Source organism: Cinclus cinclus, chromosome Z, assembly GCF_963662255.1.
Source record: "Cinclus cinclus chromosome Z, bCinCin1.1, whole genome shotgun sequence".
In the NCBI taxonomy this organism is placed as follows: domain Eukaryota; kingdom Metazoa; phylum Chordata; class Aves; order Passeriformes; family Cinclidae; genus Cinclus; species Cinclus cinclus.
This window is the reverse complement of record NC_085084.1, coordinates 68,631,901-68,658,830: the sequence shown is the minus strand read 5'-3', so window position 1 is coordinate 68,658,830 and position 26,930 is coordinate 68,631,901. Positions and strand designations below refer to the sequence as shown.

The 26,930-nt window shown below is 37.1% G+C and overlaps 1 protein-coding gene across 1 annotated transcript in view; it reads right to left on the bottom strand.

Annotated features, from left to right (window-relative positions):
• Positions 1-23,625, bottom strand: part of ARL15 (ADP ribosylation factor like GTPase 15) — a 223,683-nt gene extending 200,058 nt beyond the window's left edge. Inside the window, exon 1 of the mRNA XM_062513250.1 lies at positions 23,572-23,625. Within this exon, the coding sequence (XP_062369234.1) occupies positions 23,572-23,625 (54 nt within the window). The remainder of the gene's footprint in view (positions 1-23,571) is intronic.
• Positions 23,626-26,930: the final 3,305 nt, after the last annotated feature.

The window sequence follows — 26,930 nt, the reverse complement described above, 5'->3', positions numbered from 1 at the left end:
ATGACTTAGAGAAGAACTAGTTATTGCTACAGTCAGTATTATGGATATGTAGCAGAAGTGATGGTATGTTCCAGGTGGATTAGAATTCTGGAGGAAAAACTGAGAGAAGAAAATGAGTGAGTCCAAAACTCGGCAGTAAGTTATTACACAGTTTAGACTTCGGCTACTTTATGCTCTGTTCTGTAATTGAAGACATTTTTCAACACAAATAAATAAAATTCAGCATTTGTGAGGTACCCTGACAGTAGCCATGACTGTCACAGAAAGACCCACAAAATCATAGTCAAGATGTATTTCCAGTAAGCTTTTTGCAAAATTCTTCAAAAGCTGAAAAAACCCAAGTCATCATGACAGAAAAATAAAAGCCCTGTATGGACAAATAATTGGTCAAGTGCCAGGAAACAGAGGGACAATTCTGCAGTGCAGGGAGGCCACTTGAAAAACTTCAAGGACCTGTGATAGATCTGCTGTAGCAAAAGTAAGCAGCAAGAAACATCCAGTTACTCAAAACAGTACAGGGTAAAGCTTCATGGAGGGACAACGTAAAACCAAACAGACAGAATGAAAGGTGATGTTCAACAAATAAAGTTATCTACATGTAGGGGATAAAACAGCAGTCCTAATAAATCGATATGGTCTATCACTCATAAAAGAGATCTGGGGTTATGACAATCCCTTTAAAAACATTTAGTCCCTCATTAAAAAAACATTAGAATTAACAACAGGAACATTATCAAGACATTGTGTAAATCTGTTTCAATGTAACCATATTTATACCTAAGACTGTATTTTTATTCTATTTATATCAAAAATATTAACAGATGTGAAAAAAATCTTCTAAAAGGAAAAAAAAGGATGATCAAAATGTGCTTGAAGGAAAAATTATCCCAATCTTCAACCTAAGCAATCTTAATTTCTTTATTCAAGAAAAATAGAATTTTAGAGAGGTCTGGCACTCATATATGAAGGTTTAGGTAGGTTCTTGAAGTTGGTGGTAAAGGTAACATGCCAACATGTCTTCCCATACATGGATTAAGAGCCATTGAGTTCAGGTCATTAGACACAACTTCAGAGGGCCATGAGCGGTTCATTGTGGAACTGGTAGCTCACTCAAAGAACCACCTACTCATATGCAGAAGAGGCCATGTATTCTTCCTGACTTCTTCAAGAAGCTGGACATACTCAGAGATGCAAAGGTACTGATGATAAAAGAACACAAGCCACAAGAAATTCCAAAATATCCTCAGTTTAAAAGAGTTGCAGACTTGTGTAGGTAACATGAGTGCATACACACTTCCTGTTCTGACAACTTCATAGGAATTTGCTTATGGCTAGTCTAAGACACATTGCTGGTCAAGTAATGTATTTGGACTGATCTAACATGGCCATCTTTGTGTTCCAATTCTACCTTCAGAACAGACAGGGAAAAAAAAATGAGGCAACAACATCTAACTCGGTTTTTCTCCACAATTGTTAGCAGCAGCGAATTAAATTACCACCACCCATCCTGTGCAATGAATGACTCAGAGGTTCAGTGGGGAAAGGAAGAAAGAAAACAAAGGTAATTAAAGCCTATACCAAAATACACACGACATACAGAAGGCAAATTAGGCAGGATTATCTTGCTTGCGTATTTCCCAATCTGTGATAGCCTGGTCTTGCAACCAGACAATTCTAAAGTCTCCTAAATTTTGAATGGTCTGGAAGAGTTTCATGTATGGGTCTTCTAAGGGAGAATGTCACTCATATGTCAGATTTAAAGAAATACCTGAAGAATCCCCACTTGCTTTTATGGAAAGAAAGAAAGAAAGAAAGCATAAATTGTTAAAGACAGTGCTTTATGCTAAACTGGGTTTCTTGGACTTGAGCAGATACAGGAGCACTCTAACTACATTCTAGTAGCTAAGACAGGCAGCTACACTTCTCTCCATCCATTCCAGGCAGATCAAAGGTGCATTTGACCATAGCTTTAGATGATAATGAAGAAGAAATCAGATGCCAGCACACTGACAGGGAAGTGGTTTTTGTCATCAGTACCAGAACATTCTACACGTATCTGCCAGTTCTAAAAATACTGCTGTAAAAGTCCTTCTGTATCTTCAGCACTGGATCATAACCAGAAGGTTATGGCTGATTATGTGTAAAAATTGGGCTGAGTTTTACTAAGAGATAGATCTGTCAAAGGGGAGGCAAGGTGATTTTTTTTTTTTTTTAATCCTAGGACAGAACCTTCAGCAGTGAGTAGAAAATGCTAACAGGGCTAAGTATAAAGAGATTGCATCTTCACAAAATCTGATTGTTTTTAGGAACAGACATTTACAGATTGTGTTTTAGTAGGAAATGTAAAACACAGATTTCCATACTAATTTCCAGAAAAAGAGGACATAGTCTCAAGCTGCACCAGGGAAAGTTCAGGTTGGACATCAGGAGGAATTACTTCACAAAAGGGTTGTCAAGCATTGAAACAGACTGCCCAAGGAGGTGCAGAGTCACCATCCCTGGAAGCGTTTAAAGAAAGACTGGATGTGGCACTTAGTGCCATGGTCTAGATGACAAAGGTCTTTTCCAGCCTAATTGATTCTGCGATTCTCTGTCTGCCAGTGGCTGCTGACACAAAATGTGCAAAAGAGAACTGAAGTATTCATGTGTAATACTTTGAAATACTGTTTGTAGACTACCTCATGAAAACCTGAGGTTTAATGTCTTCTATAAAAATGTCTGCTGTTCAAGGCAAATATAATTACCCATATAAACATTTAGCCCTTAAAATGCTATTAAACTCCAACATGATCTTACAGCATCAAGCCCCCCTACATATTACAAAAAATGTACAATTCTCTACAAAAATTATTTTTCCTCTTTCATGTAATTATTCTAAGAAAAGAGTCCCAAATTCTGCAGTAGCCTCTGGAATCTGAATGGAAAAGATTTAAAAACTGTCAGATTTTTTGTTTTTAAACAGAGCTCCAGATATTTTATTTTCACACATTTTTAGCAGAGAGATGGAAAAAGACCTCTCTCATGGTTTAGGTGAAGGAAAAACAGCTGTTTATCAAACTGCATTACTATCCTGCTACCACCCACATTTGCTTCTTTTCCAAAGAAAGGACCAGTAAGCTTTATCCAGTCATGGTAGTCCACTTCACTAATTGTCATAGCTTTGTCACTTCTCAGTTTGCATGTCAAGCTAATACACACAAAATACTTTGCTGAGTTTCATACAATCTCTCTGCTCTAGTCATCACATGTAGCTATTTTGTTCAATATGCATTCATGTTGTACTGGTTATTTATTTCAAATTCACTAAAATATGAAGCACTTAATTGTTACGTGGGTACAAACCAGCCCTTTGCAAACCAGCTAATCTGTTCTCTTTTTAATTGCACTGTACCCAGTTTCTAGTTTCATTAACTTCCTCCTTTCAACTGATATCTAGGAGATCTCTTCATGTGCAATTTAGGTAACTACACTGGTTTACAATTAAATTGGCTTACACACCAAGGTTGTGCCAGACTATATTTCTTTAACATTCAATTCAAAGTCAATTCCCAAGAGTCCACTTGCTGTCTGAATTACAGCTTTCAAATAATGCATCAGTATCACAAACTTACGATACCATCTGTGCACTAACTTATTTGACATCTGACAAGAGTCAAAATCATATTTTAATATTATTTTTATGCCCAGAGTCTGCCAGTCCACAGATTCAATAACATCAATTAAGATTTGAACCACACAACTCACAGTAGCTACTGAAGCACTTACATTATCCAGGGAACAATCATATACCTTTAGCTGGCAACAGCTCAGCTACTTCAGGGTAAGGTGTAAACTTTGACACCTACATCCAGGAACTGCAGCTGTTTCTCATTCTCCTGACCTGGAAGAAACAGGCTACTGCTAGCAGCTGAAGTTAAGATAAATAACCATTGGTAATGTAGGCTCTTGCTAGACAGTTCTGGGGAATGGAGACTAGTTTGTAAGATATTTTTGAGAAATACCAGTAAAATTTAAGGAAACCTGGTAATATTTGCTTCTTTTAAATAGTCCATGATTTTCTGCAGAAGGCTTGGAGACATTAGGAAAAATAAACTAACATCATGTTTAATAGCTGAATGTCCACTTCAAAAATAAGGGCAGAGAAGAACCATACAGTCTCGCAGTATCTAAACCCACAGTCCTGGAAAAGAGGGGGCAATCACAAGGACTTCTGATAGGAATTGAGTGGTTTATAACCACTCTTTAAAGCATAGCAGGATTTTTGTCAGTAACTTTACATGAAACCATACCCGCTGTGAGTGTTAAACTCTTCTGAGTTTTAGTAAGCAAAAATATTGCTTTGCAACAAGAGTGTGCTAAGCCCTCAGGCAATACCTACATGGTATAGAAGCATGCAGTCTTTACAAAATAGTTCTGTAGGATGTTTCTTATGACCAGTCATGCAGCAAGACAACTGAAGCAGACACATTTTACAGAATGTGGTATGAAACAGTCAAATTAACAATGCACAGGCATAAGCCAAAATAATGACTGGGACTCAGGAAGAAAAAAAGACCCTGTCTACATGAGCTATTTGCTTACAACAAGTATCCTCACTGCTTCTGGTAATAATTTTCTAAAAAAGTGCAATTATGCATAGTTTAAAGATGGAAATGATCACCAGAGTTATCAAATCATTAACGTGTATGTCATTAATTTTATTCAAATATTACTATAAAACAGACCCTGAGACATCAGTTATGCTAAATTACTTTAGCCACCAAGTGCCCCAGTAAAATGCCCCAAAGAATTGACAATAGGAAAATCAACAATCAATTGACAAATTGACAATCAACACCTAAGCTCCACACTTAGGGTGCAGAGCTGGTAAAATTATCAGGTCATAGGCAAACCACCTCCCAACACAGTAGAAATGAAGGAAGCAACACAGGCCAGAGAGTCTGATCTCAGAAAAAAAAAAAAAAACATTCTTGATTGCAGATCCACCAATCAAATTGAATTCAGTCACACAAACCAGAGACCAGGCAAACAACTAAAAACCCTGATATCCATGTCCTCCATTCTCCACAATCCTTCTGATGCCTTAGAAAAGGCTTTCATAAAACTAACAAATTGCTTGGCACAAGAATATTCATCTTCCCCAAATCCCAGAGATGACCAGAAAAAACACTGAAACACAAATTTTCTTCCTCCTGCTTCTCATCTCCCTCCTTTTTTTTTTGTTTTCATTTGGGTAAGGTAGGTAGGATAGTTTTTGTTTTGAGCTAGAATAATTTTCAGATTTCATAAAAACATTTCTCTGAGAATACCTATTACCAGATTCTGAAAACCACAGCCCTTAATTTAGAGACATTTTAACCACAGACTGAAGAAAACCAATCATCAGTGTTTATTCAAAGAGCTGGGAGTAAGAACTCACAGCAGCTTCAGAGAGGCATAAGAGGTACTCGGTACAAACTACATAGAAGGTTGTCCTGGAGTGACTTTATAATGCTTGTATCCCCAATCATCTGTTCTGTTTGTGTTGGATATTAAGTTCTGCAGCTTTAAGACTGGTTCTAGGAGTAAATGGGGAAAGAAAAGGTGCAAAATTTATTATCAAAGAATGCACTTGCTCCCCCACATCCTACACACAGACTGTGCTGTCTGCAGTGGACAGCAGGAGAGAGCTCTCCTTTGCTCTTAGTTTTTGGCTAGCTAAAGCAGAAAAATTCCCTCAACTATAGGGACTGTAAACCCACTTTTGGTAAACTCAACATTCAGCATTGTGTTGACTCTTCCTATTTTCAGTGGGAACACTAGAAAGGAGTACTAGATAGGAGCATTGTTGAGTCACTAATTTCCATCTTCCACAAGTGCAGGTATCCAAATAAAGACTTATTCATTTAAAGAAGATATGGACAACCTCAATCTTGAAGATCTGTTCTGTTCTCCTAACCCCTGGACATATTGTGAGCTTCAAGTAATCTCTCAGTTCCTCATAGCAGATTAAAGATTGCCAAAAAAATTCCAAAGTGAGAAAACTAGCATTTCTCCAGAAAAAAAATAATAAATTGCCAATTTGTTGAGCTTGCCAACACCAAAAAAGTCTTTGAGGAATAATTTCTCAGTCAGAAAATGTTTTAGGAAAAAAAAAAGTCAAACCAACAGATAATAACTAAAGAGTCACAGAGAACTTTTAGCAGTCAGCGGCTTATAGAAGACACAGAATAGCAGCTTACATAAGACAGTAACAAGTCAGGGCTTAGACAAGGAACTGGCTTAAAAGAAGGACCACTAAAAAAAAGAAGAGAATTTTAAAAAGAAAAAAAAGAAAAAAAGAAGGAAGGTAGGAATGGAAAGAGAACAGAAAGAAACTTTATAGACATTCCTACTAACATCTTGCAGATCAAGCATTTGAGACAGTAAGCATTAAATTTGTAACAGTTAGAAAAAAACACCATGTAAAAGGCAGAGAAAGGATAAGTGCACATTGCATGCATACACCTCTTGGGTCTCAGAATCTCCCCAAAATCTCCTTTCTATACAAACAGGAGCAGTAATACAAAATTATTTTGATCCACAAACAAAGCAGGTTAGCTTAAGTGTCACAAGTGACCTTCCATTTAAACATAGTTCAAGAAGTAGAAGTACATTATTTCATCCAAGCAGGTGACTGAGTGAAGCAGAAGTTGAGCCACAGAAATGCAAAAATAAGCACATAAATGCCTAGCATAAGGCAAATGTAGCAGGCAAAGCACAAAGCTCTTACCAGCACTGACAGAGCGTGATCCTGGCTCCCCTCAACAATTCAGATACTCGTAAGAAAGAACTAAGCATTATAAATTAGTCCTGACTAGAAGGAGAAACTACCTCTGCTGAGAGAAGATGCCCCATCTTGAAAGGAATTATACAAGAAATTAGTAAAGCTATAAGGTTAGCCTGGAGTAGTATTACTGTGAGAATTATCTCAAATTTAACTAGCAAAGACAAATGGGAGGAAAAAGAACCATTTTCGCTAGTTAACTTTATAATAATATAGGAGAATAGAAAAGAATATAATATATAAAGCCTTTGAGTGGCAAAACCACTCAAAGTAAGAAGCAACTTAATACAAACTGTGCTGCCAAAGAAACCAACCAACCAACACCAACTGTGCCTAAATTCACTCCCACTGTGTTTTAAATCTGAAGACACTTCCGTGATTCAAAACTAACCTGTCTGAACAAGATGTTATAAAATGTCAACAAGATTGACAAGCATTTCTTTCCTGCCTTCATACAAAGGTATTGCCCAATTCTCCTATCACAGCCAATCAAAGGTTTTCCTATTCTCTTCAGGTTACATCAACCATGATATCTGCCCTCAAGGTAGGACAGTATCTCCAGATGAAGATTAAACAGTCAAGCATACTGCCAGAATTAGAAGAGGTTTCACATCCTGCTAGTGCCTGTCTGTTAAATCTCTGTCTGTGGTAGCTTCACAAAGGATTTCCCTGTTGCTATGTAGAAAGTGCATGTCAGCAACAGTGATTTGACTATATGGAACAAACCACAGATAAGCTACTGAGCAGGCACATTTAAACAAAACAATAAGGGGACTTAAAGTGATTCAGTGATTATTGTCACAATAAATTGGCATGCAATTTTTTGAGGAAAGTTTCATTGAACTTGTATTCACCTTGTATTCAAGAATAGGAAAGGTATGTATACAGGGGGTATAAGGGGTAACAGGGTATGTATAAGAAGTGTCTACTCCAGTACCTAATCACCTTCTTGCTCAACCATGAATATTTCACACAGTTGAGAAGAGTCAGAATTATTATAGATTTAAAAAAAAATACTGTTAGCAAAAAGAAATTGCAACACCTTGGAAAAAGAGGTTTTAAATACTTTTTAAATGGTATGAATTCTTCTTAAACACCATCCGGAAACTAGTGAAGGAACTGTTTCTGAAAGGAAATTGCATTTCTCAATATACAAGAAGCTGTGTGTGAGAAAGCTCCACCAAAATAAGTTTGTATTGAATTATTATTTATATCTACATCCTGTTTAGCCATTTAGAAAAAAAAAAGTTTAGTTTATGTTCCATAGATCCCTTTGTGTAAAGCTTTAAAAAGGCTTCTGCTAAAATAGGGAGGGCCCCCATACTTATATCCTCCAATTCACACTCTGTGGCAACTCAGAACTTTCAACCTGGAATTCCCCAACAAAAATAAAGTCATGCTTATCGTTTCCTCATGAAGCAGTTCGTTTTAAGCTTTAAACAAATAAAGGGGATATTGAACTATAGAACAAAATAGTCATGCTATTGTTTATAGGTCTATGTGGCTTGATCAAAATACTTGATTGAGACAAACCCAAGTTTTGCCAGAGAAGGCTATTGTTTGCCAAGCTATAGCTGTTTTTCTGCACCTTTCTGCATGTTCCCAAGACACACAGCCCTTGAAAAAGGCAGAACTGGGCACTTCTTAAGGACCCTTTCCCGGCTTAATTATAGCAGCACTGCACTGAAACTTAATTGAGGCCTGCCTGCACTTTGGACACTTGCCTACTTAAAGTGACAGATTACCTCAAAAAGTTACAGCTTACATTGAGGCACTCCTCATCTTCAGCTTTTTCTACAAGACCCAAGGCGCTCCAGACACAGACACTCAGATGATACAAGCTAGAACAGAACACCTCTTGACACACACATAACTGCTTTTAATTTCTCCTAATACTATTGTTGGCATCAAGTAGAATGTCATATACTATAATAATACTATATTTCAGCACAAAAACAAACAGACAAACAAAAAAAAAATGAAACAAAAAAAACCAATTTGAAGTTCAAGCTATATAAAAGAAGACCAAGAGAAGCCTTATCTGCTGAGGCATGGAGGAGGAGAAAACCCCAACAAGTTCCAAAAAAACATACCAAGACAAATCAACCCTCAAAAATATTGAATCATAGCTGAAGTTCTCAACATACAGAGATTGTTTCTTTAAATGATCTTAATGTCACAGTCACTGTAAAATATATAACTTACAATTAACCACCATTATGAAAGCATTCTGCTTTCAGGTTTTTTGGAAAAAAAAAAAGCATGTATGATGCTGAGTTCAACAAATATAAATTCTTCTTTCACCATTAGAAAGGTACTTCTTAGACAGAAATTGTATATAGCCTCCTGCTCAAATTATTAGACACTTGTGTCATGCAACTTCTTTGAAAACAGGCTGACTTGTATACTTGGGCATTATTTTAAATATGCTGTTCAAAATTCAGTATTATAATATCTAGCAATATAATCTACTTCTGTTTAAATTTTACAGAATAAGAAGTACCCCAAAACCAATTTTTTTTTAAAATGTTGCTCAAAAATATGCCAGTAGAAATGTATTGTTTGAAAATTAATCTCATTCCTGTGGTTTTCATTTTTCTGGGATTGCTTTTACTCCATTTGAGGACTTATTCCTCATTTCCACCACGTAATTAAAAATATGTTTTATTTTTTTCACTTCTCCCTAAACAGCTTCTTCTCCTTGCTTGTGAACTTCATTCCACTTCAGTTTTCAACAGGGGAATTAACATTAAATTTCCTACAAAATTGAGAAGTTAAACATTAATTTCACCTCATAAGACAGTTAGGACCTGCTGGTCAGAAACTGTATATGGGTATTTCAAAGATATGACAGTCTAAAACCAGCTATATAGTATTTTGTCTTGTAAACATACTGAACCAGCTCAATTTGACATAGCTCAGCTTTGCCATTTTGATAGACAGCACTGAAAAATAAAACCACATTATTTGGTAAGGACTGTTATTTGACCCTTCAGCTCACACAAGCAATCCAAAACTGGGAAGAAATCAAGAAACTGTCCTCCATAAAAAATTACAACCCTTCTAACTGATTTTTAACTTCTAATTCAGGTAAGTAGGACTATATAATTAAAGTACGAATTAGGAGGAAACCTAGAAAACTGATAATTTTGCAACCTAATGCTACGTTACCAAAACATTAAGTAAAAAAATACAGCAAGAACTGTCTGAAATAAAGTTGAAGAGAGTCCTGATACTGACGGCCAATCATTGGCCTTCAGTGACATGCAACCAGAATGTGAAACAAACTTACAATTTGTTAAAATATTTAGCGGTAAAAAAGAAATAAAGAAAAAATAATATTACATTTCATAAAAATCACATATATTGGCTCAGCCCTATAGACACATTTCCAAGTTTTAGCAGTTTCCTGAGTGTTAAATCACAAAACGAATGAGTTGTCTTTGCAAAAGATTATAGAAAACAGCTTCACTGGAGTTCTTTGGTCTCTAATAATAATAAAAAAATAATTAAACCGAATACTAAACCAAAAAAACTAACTAAAAAATACATAAATAAGAGAGTGATGAGGGGCAATGGCTTTAAACTAAAAGAGAAGGGGTTTAGATGTTAGGAAGAAATTCTTTAGTGTGAGGGTGGTGAGGCACTGGCACAGGTTGGCCAGAGAATCTGTGGATGCCCCATTCCTGGAAATGCTCAAGGCCAGGCTGGATGAGGTTCCAAGCAACCTGGTCTACTGGAAGGTGTCCCTGCCTATGGAAGGGCTGTTGGAACTGGATAATCTTTAATGCTCCTTCCACATCCTCTTGGAAATTATACCAAGCTTAAATTATTTTATATAACTTTTCAGTCAGAGGTTTTGTTCACCTCTGCCTGGGGTAAAGGAGTTTAAGTTTCTTTTCAAAGGACCGTTTCACTGCTGAGGCCTGATGACTTTAACATCTCAGCAGACTGGGAGTAACACAGAAGTTACACTAAAGGACCGTTAACAAACATGAGCTCCAAACATCACCCCTGGCATGGCTGGAGACCCCTGGTCTGAGAAAAGATGGGTAAGAAAACAAAGAATGAGAACCTCATTCACACTGAAGGCAAAGGGATCAATAACCAGTAGAAAACCAAATACTAAGAACTCTCTAACTTGGGACCAATGAACATTGAGCCAATTAACTTCTTTGGGTTTTGACTGTGTAAGTATGTGAAAAATCCAGTAAAAATTATATTGTGATTGAATGATTTTCTCTGCACAACCCAGGCAATGTGGGGATGAAATTGTTTCTGTTGCCATCCTGGCCAGAATAAAGTAATGCTTCAATTCTCTAACATTAAAAATGTTGGCAAGTTTTTGTTTCTCCTACAGTTTCAGTGACACCAACACAAGCCTTTTTATGATTCTATGAAATGTAAGTAATTAAGGACTGAAATCTGATTACATAGCAAGTCATATTACCTGTAAACCAAATACCATCCAATGATGGATGCATTTTGAAATGTGTTTTTTAGTTCAAGGTTTACTATTAAGCACAGGAAAGAATCTTAGAACCATTTAGGTTAGAGAAGGTTTTATGATCTTTAAGTCCAAGCATTAACCCAATACAGCCAAGTCCACCACTAGAACATGTGCCTTAGTGTCACATCTACAACTTTGAAATACCACAAGGGTTAGCAAATCAGCCACTTGCATGGGAAGCCTGTTCCAAAGCTTGACCTCCCTGTCCATTATGGAATTTTGATAGTGAGTATTAGTGGATATTAAGGACAAATAGTGGATATTAGGAACAGATTTTCCTAGTAGCCAGACTAAACTTACCCTTGGCACAGATTGAAGTAATTTCTTCTTATCACATTGGTTGCTAGCAAAGAAGAGGCTGACCCCCCCACAGCCACACCCTCCTTCCAGGCAGCTGTAGAGTGATAAGGTCACCCCTGATCCTCCTTTTCCCCAGGACAAACACCCCCAGCTCCCTCAGCTGCTCCTCACAGCACTGGTGCTCCAGAGCCTGCCCCAGCTCCATTGCCCTTCTCTGGACTCACTCCAGCCCCTCAGTGTCTTTCTTGCACTGAGGGCCCAGAACTGGACACAGCACTCGAGCTGTGGCCTCAGCAGTGCCCAGCACAGGGGGACAATCCCTGCCCTGCTCCTGCTGCCCACACTATTGCTGATCCAGCCCAGGATGCCATTGTCCTTCTTGGCCACCTGGGCACAGCCTGGCTCCTCTTCAGCTGCTGTCACCAGCACCCCCAGGTCCTTTCCAGCCACTCTGTCCCAGCCTGTGGCGCTGCCTGGGGTTGTTGTGACCCAAGGGCAGGACCCGGCACTGGGCCTTGTTGAACCTCACACCATTGGCCTCAGCCATGATCCAGCCTGTCCACATCCCTCTGCAGAGCCTTCCTGCCCTCCAGAAGATCAACATTCACACTCAGAGTGATCTGCAACATGCCTGAGGGTGCACTCAATCCCCTCACCCAGATGACTGATAAAGATATTAAATGGAGGTGCCCCCAGTACTGGGCTGTGGGGAACCCCACCCATGACCAGCCACCAGCTGAATGTAACTGCACTCACACCACTCCCTGGGCCTGGCCTTCCAGGCAGTTTTTAATCCAGCAAAGAGTGCACCTTTCTGTTGTCTGTAAGAAAGAATGATAGAATGGTTTGGGTTGGACGGTACCATTAAGATCATCTAGTTCCAACCTCCCTCTTAAGGGAAGGGCTACCTTCCAGTAGACCAGGTTGCTCAAAGCCCCATACAACCTTCTGCTAAAAGGTTTAAACTGAAGCAAGAAAGATTAACAGGAAATTTAGTCCAGATCTTAGAAAAACAATGTGTAGAAAGCACAGCTAGTTGAGCTCAGGAAGAGTTTGTCAGAAGAGATTATGGAACATGATGTGTTTTTTTTTAGAGAAGCAATCTGGTCAGAACTGGTTTGGTCATAGTTCATCCTGCTTCTGAGCCAGGAATTAATTAGATGAGTCTCACTCTTTTCAACTCTATTTGTTATGATATTATCATGTGAACATGAAAAAACAGAAACATTTATGCATTAAGGGAGACTCCCTGTTTGTGAGGCTTCTTATATTTCACCAATCTGTGCCATGAAGTCTTGCATCAGCAACACATAAATCCATTAAGTCACCTCTCTATAAATAAACACTTCTCTCTATTAAACCCTTTTTCTAAAGTACCTTTCAACCTTGTCAAACCCAAAACACCTATTAAAAAGACCTTTAAAGGAAGACTTTTTTTGATATCCCAAAATAATCTTGCAAAGTCCCACCAAGATTCAAAACCTATTCTTCAAATAAGGAGTCTGTTTTCAGTACCAAACACAGACAAAGCTAGCAGAAAGTTACTTAAGTCAGTTTAAGAGCTAAGGAATGCAGCAGTGCTCAGTGCCTAAACAGCAACACAGACACCTGGAATAGCTCAACATAATGAGCATATAATAGTAAAAATTTATATACAACTTTTACAATTTCTTTTCAGTCCTCCACTGAATACCTTTCCCTTAGAAAAAGAAGTCTTTCCTTGTGGCAGTTGTTACAGTGAGTGGGTAATACACATGCTGAAATATAACATAAGCAGCTTTTCTTAAAAATATTCTAGCAATGAGGGGAACAGGGAATCAAAACCAGAAAATCTTGAACCCTGGTCACACACAGTATTAACAATATTAATTATAGTTAACATCTATGGGGAAAAAATGGTTTCTTCATTGGAATCAGATGCTAAGAGAAAAAAAATAAGCCAGCTTACCTGATGCATGTATCTCATATAAAGCAGCCTTGTAAAGAAAGCTTGAAAGAAATCAGAGGAGGACAGAGAAGTAACAACATTAAATTAAGAGGCATTCTTTGCCATATTATTCAAGAACTTGAGCAGAATACTAACATCTTCCTTCCTCAGGAAAGAGCTTCCCACACTACAGAATTTTAAAAGAGAAAATCCTTAACTCCCACAAAAGAAGCCACAAACCCCCTCTTTTCTGAATCCCATGCTAGGATTCAAAAACAAATTTTCAATCACAACAGATTCTTTCTAGTTATGTTCTAATTTCAATGATAAAAAGAGCAGAAGGCTTATATAAGTATTCAAATAGCAAGACATCAATCACCTAAGTCATGCACTGTCATTCAGAACCACAACATCTTGCCTAGAACTTGCTGTGGAGTATCAGTGAATTCTTTACAATTTACACCTCACTTCAGCCTGCTGAAAAACAAAATAGCTTGTGTCTCATTGGGAAGCCAAAGTTGAGCCACTATCTGTGTGATTTGGGAATACAAACATATCAAATAATAAATACATCATGAGTAAGAGTTCCACAGGTATTTCCAAATACATTCAGACTTTGTACTTACTAAGAGCTTTATTCATATTCTCCATCTAGAGCTGAAATATCAACTACTAAGCTATTATTGGAGAGTGATAGCTTATAAAAGATTAATGTTGCATTACAGGATCAGCACAAAACACACCTAAAACAACAGTTTCTTTTATTGTGGTTTTCTTGCATGTTATCTAGTAGTCCTAGACCCTCAGTTCAGCATAGTTTACTCCACAGTAGTTGTTTTTTGGGTTTTCTAGTTGTTTGGGGTTGGGTTTTTGGTTGGTTGATTGGTCTTTTTTTCTTCTTCAAGATACATTTTGACCTTCTTATTTATGGGTTATTTGGATTTAAAGCTCTCTTTTATGATCCCTATATTATTCTTTCCTGCACAGCTGAGGTCCAGTATTTGGAGCTCTTGCCTACTATGGCCACTGCTTTTTAATCTGATACGACAAGGTGCGTATTTGTGCACTTGATCCCTTTCAGAGTCATCCTCTTGCTCAAAGTCAAGTGAGACAGCACAGTGAAAAGCATTTTAGAACCACTGAAACTAAGATCTACTTCGTTCTAAAATCCCACAATATAACACAATCTACTCATGAGCCTCTCTAGATTCATTCTCTTCCATGGCAAATAAATCCAAGCAGAAAAAAATAAACAGCACACAACTCTTATGAAAAGAAAGGCAAAAGCATCTGAAACACAAATCTTGATATCAATAACCAGAAGCCTTTGTCAAGTCTTAGTCAACAAGTTTGCTTCCCTTTCCCCTTATGGCTCCAGATCTTTTGCCTATAAGGATTCAACTTCACAACAAACCCCACCTCTTTTTCCACACACAGACAAGTGCACTTGTCAAGATCTTGCACGATTTCCAAATACACTGATGTATTGGAGGTAATCCCTGTCTGGTTGTAGCTTGCTTGTCACAGCAGAGACTTGAGCCAGCATGGAACAGAGTATCAACCTCTGTCAGGCCTCTAGGTATGACCCTGTACAGAAGGGCTATTACTTACACATATGTATTCCAGAGAATTGCACTGGAATGTCTTCCACCCAACCCAAGATGACAACAAAATGAAGTAAGCAGATCTCCAAGACAACACTGACACAACATGGGCCTGGTTAAGGAATAAACCCTCACATTTTGGAAATGTGTGCACTTTTTGAATTGGGGTACAAATAATTATCTTCCATTTGGTTCAGTGTTGTCTGACTACATTACAGTGTGAAGATGATTAATGGAACTTGAGGCAAAGATAAGCAAAAAAAGGTGGGTCATGGTTTTTGCCTGAGTTGCAACATTTATTAATATTGAGGACATCTTTCACTAGACCAGGTTGCTCAAAGCCCCATCCAACCCTGAATACTTCCAGGGATGAAGCATCCACAGCTTCTCAGGGCAACCTGTACCAGGTGCCTCACCATGTTCACAGCAAATAATTTCTCCCTAATATCTATCCTCAGTTTGTCCTCTTACAGTTTAAAGCCATTCCCCCTTCTCCTGTTACTGCATGCCCTTGTAAAAGTCCCAGTTACAGCATGGAAACACGTTGCCCTGTTTTGAAAAAAAAAAAACCAAAAAAAACCCCAAACAAACAAACAAACAAACAAACAAAAAAAACCCACTGAATGATTATGGATCTGTTAAACATGGTGCCAGCATGTGCCCAAGGCTAAAACGAAGTTTAGAAAATGCTGCTGAGCAGGTACTCTGTTCTGTAATCTGCATCCTGTTGGAAGCCCAGGAAACATACAGCAGATTTGTGTGTCCCTGTCTTAAATGACATTTTGATTTGGAGCAAAGGAGGAGAAAGTGGGACATTTCATCCCTTAGCTGTTGCTGCTTTCCTTACTCTAATTTAAAAATAGCCCTCTTTCAGATGAGAAGCTCTACAGGATTGGAGATCCACCAACCTTGCTTTTCTTTAATGTGTAAAGGTCCCAGTATATGAATCAAGAAGTAATTTGACAATGTGCATGCTGGGATTTTTTGGGTTGTCCTGTGCAGTGCCAGAAGTTTGACTCAATGATCTTTATGAGTCCCTTTCAACACAAGACATTCCATGATAAAATAATTGTATGACAAATAATTTGTGTTTGTGAGGTCCTCAGGACACCAAAAGGATTAAGTGAAACAAGGTAGGTCTAGAACGTTCACTGGTAGCACTAAATAAAACTAAAAAACCAGCAAGTTGTAAGTTTGGGAAGTCTTGGGAAAAACATTGCAGCAGAGGTACCAGATTTTTGTTGATACAGGCAATTGTGACAATAGCAGAAACAAAATTTTAAAATCTTGGTTACAACACACCGTGTCATAGTTTTATGTAGCCTTTGCTTTCCCTGACAAAAGATATTCTTACACCACTTCTCACATTTTTACTATTTCCTAGAAGTCTATTGCCCAAAATGGCATTCAAGATCCTAGTAACACTTACTTAAAAGCTTCCTTTTGAAATTCAAGTATAGTCATAGCAGTGGAACAATAGCATGAATTTATGGCATCTATTAAACACTGTTGTTTTCTACTCTGAAACAACAATAACAATAAACAATAAACCCAGCAATATAAACCCAGTAAAAATTCAATATAGTTTTGCTCTATATAAATCTTTGCCATAAAAACGAAATGGCACACAAAGGTTTTCATATTACAAAATATAACTAGCTTTATGATTTATGTGCAGTACAATCAAACTGATGAAAATACAAACAGTATAATAGAAAGCAGATCTAAAAGCACTATTTACTTTAAAAGGCTCTAAAGGATGCTGTAGAACAGCCTTTCCAAAAGCATTTATGGATTTAATTGCACATAGAAACAAATTTAAACTACTTTGAAGACAGCAGACTATAATTATAAAGAAGCTGTACCAACAGATTTTCAGCAAACTACTTTGAAAACTAATTTCAATGCCTAGGAGAACATTTACAGTTTTAACATGAGAAGAAACAAATAAAAATATCTTAGATATACATACAGTGATGGTAAGAATTAGAAGTGTCCAGTGTCTTCCCCCCCAAAAAAAAAAATTAAAAAATTTTAAAAAAAGCTAAGTCATGAACAGATTAAATTTTGTGGCATTTGATGCACTTCCTTTTTTCCTTCTTTTTTTAAATCTTCTATCCACTTGTATGACTTCTTCCCTTATCAGATATGTATTCTTGAACAAACACAGGATGTCTTCAGAAAACAGAGTTGAACTACTTACAGTAGCAATCATAAGAGTAACTTATCACTGATGCCCTCAGGACACAGTGCAGGCATGTTCTCATGAAAAAGCAATCTTCTCTCACTCTTAAGACAAACAGAAAACTTTTGAGCTCACAGAACATAAGTTTAGGACCTGCAGAACAAACTTTTCCCACTTCTATTGTGAAAGATGCAATTATTCTGCAAGCATAATTTCTAGTGCTCTGTGGTTGTCCAATTGCTGTCAAAGGCAAATAAAGAATAACAGCGAATACTTTACAACTCATACTCAAAAGCAACACAGTCTTTGGCAAGATTATGACTAAGAAAACCCAGAACAATAAAAAAACCCTGCAGCGACAAGCAATATATTGTGAGTGATATATATTACTGTTGCTCCCTATTTCTCCTTGCAGAACACCTATTAGATTCTTATTCAACTATACAAGGTAGAGGATGCGATTGCATGCACACAGACATCACGGCAAGCAACTTTGACTATAATCACAGTGAGCTTGCTTTTCATCACAACTCAGAATTGCCCAGTCAGGAATCCTTGCAAATCAATTTGCTTTTTTTGCACATCTCATTGCTATGCATGGTCCCAACTTCTGAATTACAGAATGTGAAAGAAAAAAATTCACTTTCACTGAAGAGCCACTTCTAGTTTTCTCACCCTCTCAATAATTCAAATGATACAATGAACTAACAGATTTGCAATTTCCCACTAATTCAACATGCTCCCATTCTATCTTTCAAAGTCCATAATCTCAGGGCACCTTGGATTTCAAACAGGTCATTTCAGTTTTTTATAGGAGACTATCAGAATTCTGAATATTTTTACTTTGCAATGTACTTACATATTACATTTTAAACTTATTATAGTCAATTAAAATATTTTTTAAATTTATATAATTAAAGAGGCTGCCTCCAAAAACAAATACTAAGCAGAGGCCATCAGAAAAATTCCATGCTCATACCATCACCCCCTGCATCACTTGAGCCTAACAAGAGTAGTTTATTTTTCATGTGGAGCACCATGAAGGCAAAATACAACATTTTGATAACAGATTACACAACTGTTTTCTGGACAGGCAGCAAGAGTGAGGATTAGGAATCCTGACTTCCAAAGGGAAGAAGCAAAACAGCACTTACATACAGGCTAACTAAGAGCTTTGATAAATGCAAACTGAATAGTTCCTTTTCTGAACAGAAAAAACTGGAGACTTTTGTAATGATGATCTGGGCTTTTCCTCTTGTCCTCCCTAAATGGCCTGTGGAACAACACTGCTGTTCTCTACAGAGAATTTCTTAACCATTTACCTGGTTAAGAAAATTAAATCAGAAACAGAAAGGATATAAATTATAACCTTTTAACAGCAGGAAGGAGCCATAGACAGCAGAGACAAATCAGGTGGAACAAAACCCGTATTCAAAAAGTCCCTAGTCTAGGACAAGGCTCTATTCTAACTTGCAACTTTGTCCAACAGAGATTCTGACAAAAATTAACAGGCAAATTTGGCAAACTATACTTTTCCCAGTGAAATCAATTACTAATTGTCAGAGGTTCTCAAAGAGCTGGAAAACCAGTGTATATCAGCGAGCAGCCCAGGGATGCAGTGCTGTCACAGTAGCATTGGCTGCACCAAGCTGCTGAGCTCCTTGAGCAGGTAACATGAGCTCTGGCACAAGGAGAGACTCTCAGCAATGTCAGCACAGATCACTTTAACCAGCAAACTCTGCAGAGAGACAGGGAAGAGAATTGTATTCTGAGCCACACTCCTGGACTAACATTGATGTTTTCCCCCTTCACCTGTCTTTGCTTTTCCTCATTTGAAAAAATGTTACAACTGTTCCTTCATTTCAGGGAAAAGTAGGAAGGAAAGTCTCGGCTCATAGCACAAAACCCAAGATGTATCTAACATTCACATGCACAGAGTGACATATGCATCAGGACAGTCTGTCCCTCTTTCTCCTATTTAGGCTGGTAGCCACACAAATGACAACTAGCATGGTCCAAGCAGTTTTGTACAGCTTTGAAACCACAAAGCAGGCACAGTCCCACCCAATGCAAGTCACTGCCAAGATTGGGGTGATAGCAAGAACCTTTTATTTAAGGCTGGAAATTAAAAACATTTAGACCTTTCCTTTCCAACAGTCTATCCACAGAATATCAGCAGTGACTGTGAATGGAATTATCCACATTTCCCCAAGGGTAGCACATAAAAGGACTTTTTCCTGCTGCACTTTTGTGCTTTTGTTTTGCTGCTCATGTCAAGGACACGACATGGGAAAGGGAGGAGTAGACAGGATATGCTAAATGAACACTGTTATTACTTTAACTTAGTATTTTCCAATGGGAAACTATGTCAGGGAGGGGAAGAGTCTCATAGGAAGCTCTCCACACTCACAGGCTGGCTCCAGGAACATCCCAGGCATGTTCCCATGATTACCTTCTATTTCATGGCTGCCTTTAGTTATTGGTTCAATTGGTTTCTCTTCTAAGAGTGCCCTCTCCACCACTTAATGAGTAATGTTATTTCTGTTCTGTTCTAACACAGACAAATTTCTTAGCACAACAGCTGATTCTAGTCAAACTATTTCAAGACATAAATTTATCATTATAAACAAAGACAAATGTAAGTAAGTCCAAAGTAAACCAGAAAACTAAAAGCAAATTTGCATTGTGTACTCTACTTACCACATACAAACTATAGCAAGCAAAGCTGTAAAAACGCAGCATTTATTTCCACTTCTCATTATGCAAATTCAAGCCAAGAGGCTACTAAAACTAAAATATCAGTTGCTCCTGCTTTTCAGGAAGAAGATGCCAATATTGCTGCAATGTTGTCATGGTTCATCACTTTTGCCACAACCAGAATTTTAAAGCAAAAAGAGCTGCAGGGAACTTACTGTTATCCTTGTGTTGCTTTGAAACAAAATTATTTGTCTACTGATGCCATATTTTGAAACCAAGAAAAACTTACTTTCCAATTTCCTGAAACAGGAAAATGCATTTTCCCGTATTTTTCCTTCTAATATACACCAGTAAAAGACCATGCTTCCACTAGGCCACCTTAGGTATTTTTGCATGGTTCTCACTCCTGTCGAGGCTTCTGTCCTTGTTTTTCTATCCAAAACAACAAGTGATGTGAAAATTACATTTTACATGTTCCTGCAGTCATATTTAAGGTTAGATACAGAAAGAATGCTTTATTACCCCTACTGAAAAAAGCTTAAAATTATATGCAAATGGATGAAAAGAAAACAGTCTCAAGGGCTAGTACAGAGTATCAGAGATCCTTCCAGAGTACATGTGTAGGCATACAATCAAGATGGAGCCCTAAATACGTATATATGTGGCAAGTATGCTATCATAAAAAATGTTTTGCAAGACAAAAAAATTTTGGACTATTTTCCCACTGAGGTTCATATAGGTAGAATTCTCCATCATTATTCTAATGATGGTTTTCTTAACCATTTGCCTGGTTAAGAAAATTAAATCAGAAACAGAAAGAAAATAAATTATAACCTTTTTTGCAAGCTGCCATATGCTTACAGTCTCCACAGTCATGTAGATTCACAAATTTATCCACCTGTTCCCTTATATCCAATTTACACATCTGATGCAAACACTAGCATGGCGGAAGAAGTAGAAACATGCACCTGAAAAACTTGTACTTCTGAAAGAAGCTACAAGCTATGTGAAACATGTTGAGTTTTGTTTTCACTGGTTGGTTGATTCCTTAATCCCAAAAGTTTTCATTTGAGTTTATGATAATGTTTTCCTTTTAGAAGGATGCATCTATCAGTTTCAGAACCCTACATATATTTATACAGTTTTTATATTAACCATCTCTGCTTTGCTCCTCCTCCCTTCAAGGGTATACACTTTAAAGTCATCTAGTTAATTTACCAAAAATAGGCATTACATCTCCTCCTGTATTCTTGAAAAGATGTAGGTTTTCACCTAGCTGAAGGCAGCACATACTGTTTTGCCATAGATCACTATATAAACTCTTCCTCCATCTCATAAATCTGTACATGCCATAGAAACAGGAAGCCTATTTAATGGCGTAGTACAGTTGATGTAATGAATGCTTTAGAGTGTTACTGATAAGCAGCTTGATGAGCCTTTCTTGCAGCATTGTACCATGAGGACATGTAGAACAGGAAGTGTCCAAGTAACTCAGTACAAGCTGAACACATGGTACAGCTAAGGACTGACGTCTGAGACACTGCTTAGATTTTGGATAAAAATCAATTAACTAGCAAACAGAAAATCAACTGAATCAGCAAAACAGCATGCAGCTAAAGCACAAGACCCCAGGAATTAATTAGAAGGCAAATATGAACTGGAGTTCTGTGGTTTGCTTCTTGACATCAGTATGGACCACACAATACCTGATAGCTGCCAGACTGCTGACACACTTGAGCAACAAATCCAGTGACAGAGTTACAAGCATAAGCAGGGTATGGTGCCAAGGCAGAAACTATCACACTGTGTTTCTGCACAGCTCTCATTTCAGCAGGCCTCTGTGTTTACTATGATACCAAAGCTGTGCAAACCTACCCTCCACTCAGATGATCTGAAACTCGCCTTTCCAATAACAGGAATTGTTATGTAAGCAAGTACTATCTGCACTTAGTATTTTCCTAAAGCAACTATTTTAGTCTTCAAATGCACTTTACATGGGACCCATGCCCTGTACTGCATCTCCACTGCATCAACACTGCATCTCCAGATGCTATGATGCCTAGTCATCATCCTCCTCACTATCCTTCCTTAAGTACCAGCACTCAATGAAATCAATTACTTTCATCATTTTAATAAATGAAGCTAGGTCTGTTTATTTTGCAATTTAGAATATTTGATAAAATTAAGTATTTTGCTGCCCAAAAGGTCAGGGTGAGATACCAGTTATACGACTATCACTATAACTGCAGCTACCACAACTTAGCAGGGCACTCTAGTATACAGGTAACACTTGACCTATTTTAAACTAAAACAGAACCAATTGCTGTCAGAAGATGTACTTTGCTGTACATTTTACCTGCTTATATCCAGGTCTGCAATGCACACACATTTATACTTGGGCATCGCCTCAAATTAATTTGAACAGCTTACTTTAGCCTTCTAAAGAACTTGCAGACCATTTAAGTACCTTGCAGCCGTTGAAGCCTCAGACTGTAACCTTCTATGATCCTTAAGACAGCATACTCTTATCACACAGGAAATTTTAGACAAAGTTCTCCTAAGAAACACCATAAGGAAATATGCCTTTGTCTCTTCTTTTCTACCATTTAAAAGACTTTTACATGTTGAAAACAGAAAGCAGGCAAATGTCATAGGAAAAAACGTTAAGCATGTATTAAATGCTACCTGGAACCAAACTCTATGAACAAAAGCAAATGTTAAGTTTTGAGAATCTGTCCTCAAGTAATACTTACTGATGGCACATAACCCTCATCACTGTTGTTCAAAACTCACCTATACTTTTGACTCTATGAAGTGGTATGTTCCAGGCTTCCTCCTGAAAAACGTTAACAGAAGGAGCAGCATTCCCACTCCAAAAGCTTCAAGATATGAAGCATCATTTGGGCAACCGAGTCTTATACAGTGTGTAAGCTCTATTTACACTACATTACTGTAATGTATTCATTAAAATTAATTTCTACAAAATTCCATTCATCTAACTGTTCTCATCATTAATTAGAACAACTGGGAGCAGAAAAAAATGCTAGCATATTTGGGACACATACTTGAAGTAAACTTCTTATTTCTTTTATATAAAGTTTGGTAAATTTAACTTAACAGCATTTCCAAAATGATAAGGCTCTCCACACAAAACTGAAAATATTTAGCTAACATGTTTTAATATGTGACATTACTCAAACATCATAGGTAGTTAATGGCAAATATACATAAACCCTCCATCAATTACATAACACAAGAATTCTCAGCAATTGATGCAAATCAATTCTAAATTTTCTTACACATCAAGAGGTTGATTTTTCTTTACCTTTTTTTAACTTAAGTGGAGGATACTTCTTCTCTTCTGGTTTTAGCAAATCTTTGACACGACAAAAATCTACTGTAGTCTGTTTATGCAAACTAGCATGACAAATCCCTTTTGATAGCTGCATTACTTAAATCCAATCCTAAAAAACTTAAGTAACTTCTTTTCACTCAAATGGCATTAACACTAACAAAAAATAGTTAGTTAGAACATTGCCTTACCGTGTAAATGCCAATTCTACAAACAGCAAATGAGAGCTGGATACATTCAGACATAGTCTAAAGGAATTAAAATAAAGACATTATCAAGAATGCTATTTATTAAGAACTACTTTTCTTCCCATCTCTCCCCTCTCCCCTGAGAGAAACACCCTCTTCAAGGCTGTATTAAACAACCTGAGAAAAAATGCCACATAAATTCAGGTTATACAGATACATACTACCCTTCATACAGAAGTGGGTAAGTGTAAAGGTGTCAACACCTGCACACTTACTAGTTCAGTATTTCATTATAGGTCTCAAATTACCTAATGATCCCCAAAATGCCTGTAAACAACGTTAATGATTTGCATGTAAGCTTTCAGTCTTATTTATTTTTATCTACTCTGATTTAAAAACAATCTGCAAGAATCATTTTAATGGAGGGTTTTTCAGCCTCTTAGTGGAGTGTAATGAGCTTTTGTGTTTATATGTTACAGTTCTTCTCTCCCTTTACCACCACTGAAACTGTCTTCCTCTATATACCAGAAGAATGCATATAATTTAATGCTTGCACATTTCTGGAGCCTTTTTGCTTTAGTTTTTTGATATTTTCATCTTCAAACTAGAACATGAAAATAAAACATTTTATTTAATCTGTTCTTACAGCCAGGAATAATCATATTGAAAGTTTTTACCCTCAACTTCCAATCTGCTGTGATGCCACAATTCTATGTCTTCTGCAGGCACCCAGAGTGGCTGAGGATGGACTACGAATTTCTGATGAAACAGATGAAAAACACCTTCTTTAATTAGCACAACAAAGCCAGGAAATAAATGCAGCTCTCCAACATCAAAATAAGAACTAGTGTATGTTTGCCATATTTCCTATACAGCTAGGTAAAATAAACTAAGCTTACAATGATTTATTCAGAGGAGTAATTGAGGAATTAATTTACATAAGGTATTTGAAAGACAAAACATAAAGCCTTCAAGTGGAACATTTTTATCACATGTTTAACAAGTTCACACATTATCTAAGATAAAGTGCTGGATGATACAGACTTCAAACATACCAGTCAAAATACCGTTTCAGCATCTGCTTTCTAATTTTGTCCTCCCTCCAAGAAAAAAAAAAAAGAAAACCCTTTAATTAAAATACCGATTTAATTAGAATTGGGATGTATAAAAACTAAAAATAACAACCTTATTAATTATAAGTAATAAAAAAAAAAATCTGTAGCAACATTTTTCTTTTGCTGTGAACTGTTACGTCTAAATTTTTAACAAACAGTATTTCACTGAACTATCTGAAAGTCAAAAAGCACAGCACAAAAACCTGAAAGCAAACTTCAGCAGTGCAGCTGATTTTCTTTTCTTACTGGAAGTAATCTAGCATGCTATTAATGACAAGAAAATGCTGATTCAAAACACTGTTTCAATTTAAGGAAATTTTTTTTTCAGCTTTAAGACAAAACATCCAAGTCAAGCTCTTGTGCTCTGAGCTCCTCCCAGACAGAAAAAAGTGACAGAGAAATAGGAACTGCCTTCAAGAAATCCTACAGTTACACAAAGTGGTGGGGCAAGGTCATAAGCCATACCCCTCCTGACAGTATTTGCAGACCTTGTTCCAAAGGTTCCAGGGATGGATGACTTCCCCAAGCAATTTAGTCTAGTACTTCATTACCCTCTCTACTAGAAAGTTTCCTAATGCTTAACCTTGGTCTGTGGCAATTTAAGCCCATACTTAAACACTGGGTGATACATTGATTGATTTGCATTTTCAGTATCCTGGCAGAATCTATGTTGCTGGTAGACACAACTTTATACACAAAGTAAAAGATTATTTCAGCTTCCAAGAGAAGTAAGTGTGCAGCAGCAGGAATCCATTGCAGCTTCTCCATGTACATAGTTTGCTTTTACCCTAGACAAGCCCAGCATTATAAATTGTTTTCTTTTTTAAAGTTTTGTTCAGTACTTCCAGGCTATACATTAGTGGGAGAACTAAGCTGCAGTTCAAATTCTCCAGCAAGCCCCTGTAGGTCCTTGCTTCAGTAGAATAAAATAACCTATATCCCATGTTACCTTACTCATCTGTCGTTGGGTTTGCTACTGTCAACGTTCTGAAACCACAGGCCATTATTATAAGGCATGAATTCTGTCACATACAGTACCAGTGAATGTTTCTCTTAAACATTTCCCAGTGAAATATTAAGATAATCAATTCCTCTTTCAAGCCTCCCCTTTGCTGAAAGCAAAATTCTATTGTGACATTCTATTATGGTAAAAGGTTCATTAAACCAAATGCTACTATTAATCTAATTAATCTAAACTAATAACAATATCTATTATATTCACCTATCCTTCCTTCTGAAAAATTAGATTCCCTTCTCTGTAGTATTTCAGTTTAATCCTTGAAAAAGTGAGAGGAATTGATTTAAATAATTAGAAGTTTAGTGATACTATCCTTCAGACTATCACTCTGACCAATGAATTAAGATATAGATGATAATCTGTTGCTGGAATGGGGAGTTTACTCTTGATAATTGTAATCTTTCATTACTCTGGTTGTGCAACTCATTTGGGACCATACAATTGGGCAACAAAACAATTGTTGGAAAATTTGCATGTAATTTACTTACAGTTTATTGTTGCTTTCTGAAAGGATTTTACACGGTAAGCATGAAAATAAAAGAAAAAAATTTAAAAATATACCTACAAATACTATGAAAAGAAAATGATACCTTGTTTGACACAATTCTACAAAGACTAATTCTTCACAGAAGCAGCTTCACATGTCTAAAGCAAAAAACAGAGTCATCAGATCAAATATGTCAAACAATATATGCATGCATCTTTCCCAAAAAGCACCCTTCTGCCTAGGAAAAGGGTTATCTCCCAAACATGAAATAATTTCTCCCACTGGAAATCAAACTCATAGCTAATTTTCCTATTGACCCAAGACTTTGTTATTTTAACAATACCTTGTAAAACTGTGGCTGTTTATAATAACTTAGATATCTGCCCTGCAGCTGTGCAGCACTCAGTTCAAAACAAGCATCTATTCTGTTCATTTTTTCAAGTATTCCTCTATCAGTAGAAATACCAGTAAAAAAAAATTTCAGTATTTGGTGTTTAAAACAAAATCTCATTCAGCTCTGACACAGGTACACAGGCTGCAATTCACAAAGACATTATTTTAAATAATATCTGTTTTGTCAGCAAATACAAGATTAATTCCCTACTCATAATATTTACAAGAGACCAGATTTTGAAAGTATTAATCAGAGCATGTTCTGCAACTGATGACTTCAAAGCCAGCACCAAATTGAAAGCACTAGCATCAAGAACCCTGGTGGGCAAAAAGGGGAGGGCAATCCTAA